The 11,726-nt window shown below is 41.4% G+C and overlaps 1 protein-coding gene across 1 annotated transcript in view; it reads right to left on the reverse strand.

The window, feature by feature from the left end:
* Nucleotides 1–11,716, reverse strand: part of RORB (RAR-related orphan receptor B) — a 139,733-nt gene extending 128,017 nt beyond the window's left edge. Inside the window, exon 1 of the mRNA XM_010568590.1 lies at nt 11,535–11,716. Within this exon, the coding sequence (XP_010566892.1) occupies nt 11,535–11,541 (7 nt within the window). The 5' untranslated portion in view covers nt 11,542–11,716. The remainder of the gene's footprint in view (nt 1–11,534) is intronic.
* Nucleotides 11,717–11,726: the final 10 nt, after the last annotated feature.

Consider the following 11,726-nt stretch of genomic DNA (forward strand, 5'->3'; position numbering starts at 1 on the left):
GCTCTGCCTGTTTCATGCTTAGGACTTACAGAAAACTACAGGTGGGAGGTGGGAAAGCAGAGAATTCATGTAAATTAACCTCCTACGCTACCAGAGTAGTCTTCCGAAAATTCAGATTTCCTTTTTCTTTTGTTTATGGAGAGTTCTGCGATTGTTTGGCTCTGTAATAAGCTCTGTGGCTGCTACAGAAGGAAAAGTTAGCCAAGGGTATATACTTAAAAATCACCCTGGTCTTGGAGAAATGGAGAGCAACATAAGAGCATTCTTTGTTTATCTTCTGAGCTTGGAGAAAAGATCTAAAGGCATTATTTCCATCTCACAAAAAAATGTTTTGCTGCAATCAGATAGGACATTATCTCTTCACTGCTACATTTCCACTGTCTCCAAAAGCCTATTATATGAGTTAGGTGAATAGATCATTTAAAAAAATAAATAAATCCAAAGATACAGGTAAATTCTTTTACCAGGCAAGAGAAAGAGCAGGTGCTGGCAACCAAGAAGTACTAGGGAAGCAGAGATTAATCTCTCAAGCACCTCTTCTATCTCCAAGGCTACAGGCGTACAAATGTAATAATGGTACATGATGGAGATGTAGCCAGGCCAAGATTTAACAAACTTTATTTCTTCCCAACAGCATATCCCAAAGATAAACCAAAAGGAACAAAAGGGTGCAAAGAACAAAATTTCTTTCTGTAATACATGGTCATATATCATGCATGGTTTAATGAACTAATTACACATTTTCTAACAAGTGAATGAAGTTTAGTGTCAAGAACTTCTCTGAGTGTACTGCTTTTTAACAAAAGTGACTGAAAAAAAAAAAAATAGAGAAAGAATGAGTGACAGAAAAATAACAGAAAGATGGGGGGGGGGTGGGGGGGGGGGGAGAGAAAACAAACCAATTTGATAGGATCCAGAATTTAAAAAGATCAGGTTTGGATGTATTTTCCAAATGACATTTTAATTTTGCAAATGACTAACTTGGCTGAAGTGCAGTGAATACCAAGCTTGTACAGACAGCTTACATAACTGTGTATGTGATGTTCCCACTTGCAGCACTCCTCAGCAGCGGACCTCTGGATATACATAGTGAAGTGAATAGGACTGGATGTCTAATACTAGCATTTAGCTGAATACCAAATAGTTTGGAGTCCCACTACAACGAATCTACATGCAACACCAAGTAATGGAAAGTAGCACAATGAATACATTCATATTGTACATTCATTCTTTTCCTTATTTCACTCCTTTTTTCTATTACTTCCACTTCTCTCTTTCTTTCTCTTTTCTAACAGCATGCCTACTGTAGTTAACTCCACCTTCAATGAGGGGAAGTTGAAAAGTCCAGAACTTTGTAGTACAGGACTGTTCATGTTAAAAAAAGCCCTTCCATCTTCTCACTCCTCCTTTTTATATTCTGTTTTTTCCTTTACTTTTCCACTTCTTTCAGATCACTCTCTTTCAAAACAGCTCCCTTTCTATTCATTTTGTTTTTAATCCAAATTCACCATCCTTTTTTCCTCCCTGTTTTCTCTTGCACCTGTTTAAATTCCCTGTTGAAAGCATATATTTTTCTCCTTCAGTTTTATGATGCAGCTGGCACAATCTTTTTCTCCTAAATTCTGTTGAAGCTTGAAAATGGCTTGCTGCAAAAGGTCTTATTTAGTGTCCTGTTCTTCATGGCACTCCCACTAGTGTTCATAGCAATTGCTGATTTAGAACACATCTTGATAAATGGCTTTTTACAAAAATAAACATTGGAATTGTGGCAAACTCAAATCAATGATAAATGAAGAAAGCAGCTTCTGCGTAGGCACCTGAATTAAGACAGTGCAAGTTCTCTCCCTGCTTATCCACTGGACTCAAAGTGATAGTATTATTTAGCTCTTCCATCTTCTGAAAATCAGAAGGCTGTAAACAACCAATGAGCCATATTGTACCATTAGTTTTACAGTAAAACATTCCAGCCAAGTCTATAGGGAATTCTGTTTCAAAATTAAAGATGCAGCTTGGATCAACCACAGCTCTGCAGACAGATTTCACTCAGTTGATGTAATATACTGTAACATACATTTGCTTGAAATACTGACACATATGAACAGTTTCTCCAGAAATCTTTGTGTGATAATTGTTGCTTCTCAAAATGTCAGAGTAGATATTGAATGCAAAGTTTTCTGCAATTTCTTTCTTCTTTTTTTAATAATACATTAATTATGAATTAAATTATGGCTAAATTATGGTAGTTACTAGATACTTTTGAAGTTTGATCTTTAATATTGCAACAGCTGCCACAACACTGGTAATGCCTTTATTCTCGACCAGTTCAGACTAAGGAATTTACTTTCATAAGCATTTAGAAGTGCTCTGCAAATTGTAGTGGAACATGATGCTGAAGTTCTTTAAGCTATGGAACAATTTGTAGTTTCAGTTATTCTCAAAGCGTTTTAATGAACCATACTTTGCCTCTATTGACATTGTTTTTTTTAATTTTCCTCCTTATTCCTACTTAATCATTTGAGAGATTAATATAATCTGAATTTTCCAAAATTGGCTATGGCTAAGAGGAAACTAGTATATATTAACAACTGTGATTCCTCAGTAAAGTGCATCCCATTTAAATAAATGAAAACTGTTTTATCTATGTGTGGCTGTAGTTCACACTATTTAATAGTTGTGATTTTAGATATACATTTAGATTATATAGAATACGTAGATTTTTGAATGAGAAAATTTAGTAAAAGTGTTGCTGTTTTTTACTTTTCCCAATAAAGCAATATTAATTTTAAATGCAAATCCCCCACTACTCTAGTTTGCACATCTAATAAAGACTACTGGTGCAGTACTGCTTACACACTGTCTATAGTATGATATATATTATAGATTTCCATACATTAAAAAAACAGTTAAGCTGATATTTCTTGTATCACATTTCCATTTCCATATGTATTGGTATAGAAAGAATGGTTTGTGTCATTAAAAGGAGAAGTCTGTCTTGCTGACAGATACTTATATAATTTTCACAAATGCACTGAAAGAAAACAATGGCAGTTTTAATACAAATTCCAAACTAAAATAATCTGTGCTTGGTCATCAGTGGAACTGTCTCCAAAAGAAAAGTTTCTTTTCTTCCTAAAGATGAAATCACCAAATGGCACCATGCCTTATTAATAAATTTCTTCTCTAGTGCCGTTACTTCTCTGTGCCACTAGACTGTGCTGCATTTGTTCATATTTGTGCTCCCACTGCATTTAAATATCTGGCCTCAGTTCCTCTGCATGGTCTCTCCTTTCTTTCAGTTCATTCCAATTAAATACTAAATACAGTTCATTGTACAAATATTGTACAACATCCCCCAAACAATGCGCACTGAAGTAAGCAATGCTTTTCATAGCCAGTTTGCTGCTTCATTCTTCTTCCAGACAGACAAATATGAAAAGAAACAATAGAGCACCTGTTTCACTACTTAGTCAGGACCTGAAATATAACATTTACTTTAATTTTTTCATCTTGTTTTGAGAAGCAAAATCGGTGCTGCACTGTTGAAGTGAACAAGTGATCAAGTAAAAATTTGCCAACAGTGTAGCATTAGGTTTTCCAAAAAACACTGCTGTGGCAAGCTCTTAAATAAAAAAGTTAACTGGGAGCAGTTTATCATCATCTAGTAAAATCAGGACATTTTTCAAGAAGGAAAAAGAAGAAAACACACATGAATGTCTCTAAACAACATTTTTAATGAAAATATTGTTCTTAACTTTGTTAAACTCTGTTTTATACAGTTCACATATAGTAAATTCACTAAACTGTCCTCCTCCAAAAAAAATATTCTCATTTCCAGTTAATCTTTAGGAAAATAGTTTGCTCCACAGTTTTCACTCTGCTAGCTAAAAAACAGAAACAAGGCATCAACTCCAGGATCGGATCTATAGTTTCCAAATATCTTTCAAACAAGTGTAAGCTTTCAATGTGTAATGCACACTAAATAATCTAACCTCCCCAAATTATCAAATTGCATAAAGCCTATCACACTTTACCTCCTGTTGTAGTGGGAATGGTAATTTAAGAGTTGCTTATTTATAAACAGCCTTGTCTTCACTTTTTACACTTGAAGTTTATTTTAGGAGAACCATAATTTCATTTGAGACCAAAACCAACCCGCTCCAAAACATAACATGCTACCCTCTTGACAGCTCATTATTTTGACAGTAGACTGAACTGCAATTTAACAACTTCTTCTTTGTCTTCTTTTGATCTAGCTTTTTCCCCCTATGAACACCCTCACTCAAAAAAACTCGTAATACGTATTACTTGTAAGAGTAAAGACATTTTTAGTCTAAAGGATTGCTTCAGAGAGTGAAAAAATTAAATTAAATGGTAATGCATATCTTGTTTGGAAATGTTACTCTGAAGGATAAAGTCACTTATGGCTACATGGATTAATGAAGCAGAAATGAGACTCTTAAAAAAAAATTTTGGTGTGAAAGCTGTTTGTTGTGTTCAGAGAACCTCCTAAGCGGCCATGGATAACTAAAAGGAATCAGTTAACTGCGAGACCACCTCAAGAACATCTATAAGCAGACAGAATGCTTTAAAGACTGACTTTATAGTAATCTTCAAAATTACTCTTAAAATAATACTGCATTTTTAGCTATGCTAAAATATTTATTACCATGTGTAGCATATTCATGCCTAAATATATTACAAATGTATGTATTTTCTTAATCTTTACTTAAAGATTGATTTGGCCACTATTTACCAGCAGCAACACAGCAATCAGCATAAGCATAACAATTAAACAAAGTAATTTATTGATAATTGAAGAACAATGTTTTTGAATACTTTTTATACATCAGCATTAGCTGAGAAAACAAGTAGCATGTTTACCAACAGCTCTTTCCAGCAAATAGGAATTTCCAGCCAAGCCAACAGCTATATTCAAGCACCAAAGAGTAGTAGGCAGTTAGGAGTGAAAGGTGATTTTATTGAAATTTCAGGGCAAGAAGATTTTTTAACATGTCATGCTTCTTACAACGTTGATTCCCGGTAAGCCTTTATAATCATTCATGTTTCTTACAATCCCAAGTCATTCGGTTTCAAAGGGACACAGAACAAACAGCCTGAAATCCAGTTTGCCTTATTTATGTGAGTAGTCCCATCAAATTTAACTGAACTACTCGCATAAACAAGGCCCATGATAACAGGAAAACTCTTTCAAAATGAGTTTGTCTGTCAAGCAAACATAATTACTTGATGTTTACTCTTTAATTAGTATGTGGTTTTAAATGTCCATGATCCAGATCCAGATTTTTAAAATTTATTGAATTTTTGTGCAGCAATAAAAGTGTCGATCTTCCTTAAAAATTGTGTCGATGCATTGTAATTGACAATTCAACAAAATAATTCATCATTAACAGCACAATAACAACATTTATGTCAAACTAAATTAGCCTATATACTTGTAGCAGAGGCAGAAACAGCTGTCATTCTATTTGCATAAATGTCCAGCAGAATGTGTTTGGCAAAGTTAAGTGCGAGCATTTCTGCTTTATAAAAAATATTTCCAAGACAGCAAAAATACAGACAGCCAAATGTCTCATCAATAGGACCACTCAAGTGAGTAAGCGTTGTTCAGTCAAACAACGACCAGACCGTCACAGCTGTATTCTATTCTCAATCCTGTGCATAAATCAGAGTTTTTAATATGCTCATGAAAGCCATATTAGAATCAAACAGGAAAACAGCACAATCCAAAAGGCACCTTCTGTCTGCCACCCCCACTGACACTGTGTGATGTCTTATCCTCAAAGCTGCACTGCAGACTTTGCCCAGACTGCATATAGAATCGGAAGGAACAACATTGAACTTTATAAACATGAAGCACAAAGAACAACATTTTGACATCTATAGTTTTTCTATGAAAGTCATTATGGAAAGCCCCAACTGTGCTAAATGCACAAAGCTGTTAAAATTGCTCTTTAAAGAAACTGATTTTAAATTCAAATATATCAGGTTCCTTAAAATTTACACTTTGGTTGAAGTTGATTTAACAGGTTTATTACTAAGCTCAACAGCAAGTGATCTAGGACAGCATCTTAGAAGTGTAAAACAATGTGTAACCACTAATGCACTACTGTTACCTCATGATTGTGTAGTAATGCTCAAAGTTTCTTTTCTTCTTTTTCTTTTCTTTTTAATAATTTCCCTTTTGTCCTATTTAACTACAACTGGTTATTTATACAACTATTATATTTAGCCTGATTTACCATAAATGCCGTTATAACACCTGTGATTTCCCTCATTAAGAGCTCAATAGATAGGGCTGTGGGTTGAAAGGGCAGCATATGGACTACGAAAGGGCTAGTTAAATAACCCATTATACTGGTGCACTGGTAAAGCTCATTTCTATTCATCTGATGATTAGTTCAATCAATATTTACTCCTGTGTGCATCTTTTGTCTTCAGCTACAAAGCATACATTCTTCAATTTCATAGCACAGACCTTGATTTCTGTGAATTCATTTCATTGCTTGAGAGGAAGGAAAATAATTTCTTGGATAGCTTGGGAATCTTTCACTACTTTGATTTTGTCTTCCTGTATCAGGTAACCAGTGTCCATACTATGGCAGATCCTAGTTCCTGGAACTGTTTAATAACACACAGTACTGTTGAAGGTATACTTAGTTCATCCATACATTTCTTAATAGGCACACGTCAATATCATGTATAGCAGTACCCATGATAGCACCCTGAAGACCTTCCACTAGTTAGCACAAGTCCATTTTAAACAAGAATTCTGACTTCCAGTTTACTCAGAACACATATTTTTTTCTCCTGGTATATTTTTCTCCCAAATGTTGACACAGTTTTTAATCACAACACACAAATTAAGTGATCTCTACTTGCAATCGTGACTGTATTGTCAAATGGCTAAGTCATACCAAGTTATTGCTTGTCACTGTATTTGTAAAAGGCCAATAGTGGATGTCAGACATTTTCCATACCACAAAAGAGAAATTATTTCCAGCTCATGCACATATTTTCATAGTTCTTAAATTAATTATCATATTACAGGTCACCAGACTTCTATCCACAAAAAACAATTTTCTCATTAAAAAAAACCCAAAACCCAGAAAACAACAAAAAAATTATTTTCTATGGTAAAAATTCTAATGATGTTAAACCAGATAGTTTTCTATTGATGAACTTGCATTATGTACACCTCTCCCACCCTCAACACTATGACATAATACAACAATTAAAGATAAATGCAAGATACCCTTTGGAATGTAAATATGTTACAATTCAAGTAGGCTGTCATGCTTCAAGTTTGATTTTTGTCCATTCTAGAGAGGTGTCACTCCATATTAACTATACACATTTGTGGGCTTTATTATGTAACCCAGTAATAGTTTATTACTGACTCATGATTTTCTAAGCATTTACTGACATTTCTTAAAATTTGACCTGCAAAGGCCTAACACCAGAAACTTGAGTTCCATCACATATCAAGGCATGTCAATGAAGTCACATAACATTATTCAGGTAAGTAGTTAGCTGGATGCACCATGCTGTGATGATGAAGAGATTTTGCTGTAGTGGGGTAGGGACCTAAGTCTGTCAAAATCAATATTGCTTCTCTCTTACCACCTTAGTTTTAAATAGTCAGTGTGTTCATTTACATATTTTAGGATATTAATGTTACATATTCCAAATTTAGTAATATTTATTTTTCCTGGAATAACTTGTGAAATAAGTTTCCTTTGCTTTAATGAGCTTATAAAGATTCCCTGCACTCATCTATGAAGTAGTTAAGGAGAACTTTCTCAGTTATCCAGACTACTTGTATATGCTACTTAATAAGCTCTCTCAGCAATACTGCAGATAGGACTTGTTTGATTCACACTTTCCTAATTACTGACAAATATTTCAGTGATGCTAAGAAAACAGAATAACTATGTAACATTATGTAACATGTATCATTGTTCAGTCCTGACACCAACAAGAGAAAACTACACAGAAAAATTTGCTCAAATACCTTGGCTTCAGGGTTTTGTGGTGTTCCTTTTCCTTAAAACATAAAAGATAAAGCTTTTTTGTAAGATTCCCAACTGAAAGCTTAACTATTCCTTTTGCAGTATAAGGGGTACTCTGTGTGTCTCCTTTAATGTCACTTTCACAACTTGAATAACTGTGATCACAAACTTGGTTTTTGTGTGTGTATAGGTAACATGTGCCCAGAGTAAAATTAGGTGATTTGACATTGGGTTTTTGCCACTTGTAATTTTTTTATGTTTGCATATCAGCTGCATAAAGCTGTTACAAATTAGTGAATTAAACTTTAAACTTTACAAATCAGTTTAACAAAAATTAAATTACAACATAAAAACCCACATAACTTTTATTTTCTTTTTAGTTAAGCAGCACAATAATTTTAGTGCTTTTTCAGCCCTCTTTTACTAAAAAATATACTTAAGTACACCTTCTATGTTCATAACCTCCTCACAGTATGTTTGCAGGAGTGGGACAGGAGGAAGGAAGGAAGACTGTGAGGAATGGTCACTGTAAATCTCATTCTTTTATACCCATGTTTGCCTCTCTAAAAAATAGGTATAAAAGTCATCAGCTTCCAAAACTTCCATTCCCATTTCAGAGGGAAATACCCAAACCTACCATGACAATGAGGGCACCAAGAGCACAAGTGCTCAGCCTCCTGTACCAGAATATTGTTCTGCTATAAGTCAGCATGGCTATGTACCCTCAAAGGGATTTAAACCAAGATTTGAAGTACAGGAATTATTATTTTGGATAGGACATGACCAATGACTGTAATGCAGAAGTGCGACAGCTGAGGTGTGCCCCAAAGCTAGCTGTGCTTCCATGGGATGGGATGACCAACAGCCCCTATGGCTGCCCAGCGCTTTGGGATGCAGGAGGCAGTAACACAGGCTGGGTATTTTCAGAAGCTCTTTGGCCTCCATCTCCAATGTGGAGCAGGTAAGCAACCACAGCAACCCCTGGGCATCCCAGGCATGTTGGGCTGAGTGCATCAACTGCAGCTTGGAAGGATCACAGCTCAGCTGGGAAAGTCTGGGGGAACGGTTCATGTGTACAAGAGAGAGCTTTTTCCGTTAAAACCAACAGCAAATACAACATAGCTGAAAACAACTATACCTTCACAGGAAGGCTTACAGCTTTCTAAAAGCATTAATTCACAGAAGCTCACAATCTGTTGCGATATACATTTATTTCCTTTATTGGGAAAGCCACAAATGCAACGGACAGATGCTCTATTAGTGTACAATGTTCTTGTTCATTTGAGGGGATGTCAAGCGCTGCTCTCCTCTCGACGTACACCTGATGTAAAGCACCAGTTTGGTAACCTCTTGCACATGAGTTTTGCACAAGGATGAAAGTTGCCTGCCTGTTGTTTTTCTCCTCCCTCCATCCATCCCAGCCCCTTCTCCCCGCTCCCCCCCCCCCCTCCCCCCCGCCCCCCCCCCCCCGCCCCCTGCCACAAATCCCGTATTGAGCAAGCCCAAACATAATGCAAATACAAACTTGCATGCTAGGGGCACAGCAGCACCTCTTCACGGACAGTAGCTGACAGCACAGCTCAAGGGGCGGCAGAGGCGGCCCGCAGAGCAGGGGCACACCCCGCCAGCGGTGCCGCCAGGTGTGCGGAGAGATCCGCCTCCCTCCCCCTGCCCAGGACCTTGTTGTAAAGGAAAGGGCCGGAGGAGAGGGACGGCGTTTCCCTTCGCGCTTGCCGAGGGGAGCTCCTGCGCTCCGCGGGGGCACGGGCCGCCCCGAGGCGGGGGAGGAGAAGCGCGGGGGCGGCTCTGGCTCGGGTGGACAAACCGCCCGGAAAACGGGGGGAAGGGGGCTCCTGCCCAGGGGATGCTGACGGGCGCTTTTCGAAAATGACCCCGAGCTGCTGATCGGCTCGGCTCGCACTGGAGGCGCTCCGGGGGGAATAATAAAGAAAACCCCACAAAAAACCCCACAAAACAACAACAACAACAAAACCCCCACCCAAAACCAAAAAAACACCACCACCACCCACCACCCCCCCAGCGAAGCTGCAACAGGGTCCCCGTTACAGAACTGAGAGTTTTCTCTCCGCTTCCTGTTGCTCTTGTGAAAGACAAGTACTGTTTGGCAAGTTCTTGACAGATGCCCCAGAGCGAACACCCCATCATCTAAGAACTCAGGGGGAAAGACGGTGTTTTTGTTTCTCAGCGCAAACGTCAAAGTTACAATTACTTTAAAGAAAATTACACACACGCCTGATTTGTTAGCGCTGTTAACGCACGCAGCTACAGGAGCGGGTATCCCACAAGAGGAAATCCTAGCTAAAAGTTGTTTCTAGGCTGTGCGTCCCCATTCATTAAAGCAAACTGGAGACCCAAGAAATCTGCGCGCGAATGTCGCTGTCAACCCCGAGCGCGTTCCGCTCCTCGTAAGCCCTTCTCCGCCCCCCGGGAAAGACTACTTTTTGCCCCTTTACCACGCCGTGAGGCGAGGCAAGTAACCGGGCTGAAGAACTGGGTGATTAAGGGGGAGTGTGGAAGACGGGGAGCAGAGGAGGTGCGCAACTCCCGCGGGTGCCCGGGGTTGTTCTCGTACTGGTGCCGGTGCTCGCGTGGCCCGGGGAAGGGGCCCAGCGGAGTCTGGCCCTGGGACACGCGGAAACATCGCGTTCCGGGCCCCTCCCGGACCCCTCCGCACCCACTCAGGCGTCCTGCGTGCCAGCCACAGCACGCGGCCCCTCTCCAGCCCCAGCGGCACCCCCAGGACAAGCAAGCCGGCAGCTCTCCATGCCTGCGGGGGTCCCGTCGGTGGGGATGCTCCGTGCTTCCCTACGGGACCCTCACTGGGTGGGACTGCAAGCCCCGGGGGAGGCTCTGGCTGCCATCCGAGGTAGGGCTGCGCCGGGGGCGTCGGCTCGGGGGGCCGCGGGAGAGAGCCGCGGGCACGGAGAGGAGGGTCCCGGGCAGCGCAACCGTTCCCGCCCCGTTGTCAGCCCCCGGGGAAGGGGACCGCCCAGGCGACGTGCCGGCTGGGCAATACGGCGAAGCCAGCGAAAAAAGTCCTGAGAGCAACTTTTGGAGAGGGAAGGGGGAGCCCCTTCCCGCGCTGGCAGCGGCCCGGGACCAGGGGACAGGCGGGTTCTGCGGTACGGGCCACCTGCCGAGGGCGAGCGCGCCCCGTGGACAGTTGCGGGTGGGGACTTCGCGACACGGGCGCCGCCAACCACTTGCTCTTTCCCTCCCACCCCGCCCGCTGCGGCCCAGGGCGACGCCGCGCTTTCTCGCACAGTTTCGTCGGGGGTGTCCGCCCGCCCCTCCGGCCGCGGAGGGGCACTTCGGGCAGCCTCCCCCCTCCCGGTCCCCCGCGGGTGCGGGGAACACGCCGCGAGCAGCCACGCCGGCGGGCGGGCGTGACCCGTCAACTTTCTCCCCCGGCCCCTCTCCCCCGGCACGAAACCTCCTCCCCAGCAGTTTTCCCAGAAAAGAGCCGCCCCCCGGCCCGCTTACCTCGCATGGTGTTGGCTCCCCGCTCCGCGCAGTCATGAAGCTGGGAGCCCGGGAACGCACCACAAAAATCCCGTCTCAGCACCCGCGGAGGCGGCGGCCGCCGCAGCTCTGCTCCGCCGGGAAAACCATACCTCCGAGGCGGCTCCGCGGGGCGCGGCTCCGCGGGCTGCCCCGCCGCCGGGCGCGCTCCTC

The sequence above is a fragment of the Haliaeetus leucocephalus genome, unplaced genomic scaffold, assembly GCF_000737465.1.
Source record: "Haliaeetus leucocephalus isolate CR32 unplaced genomic scaffold, Haliaeetus_leucocephalus-4.0 Scaffold251, whole genome shotgun sequence".
In the NCBI taxonomy this organism is placed as follows: Eukaryota; Metazoa; Chordata; class Aves; order Accipitriformes; family Accipitridae; genus Haliaeetus; species Haliaeetus leucocephalus.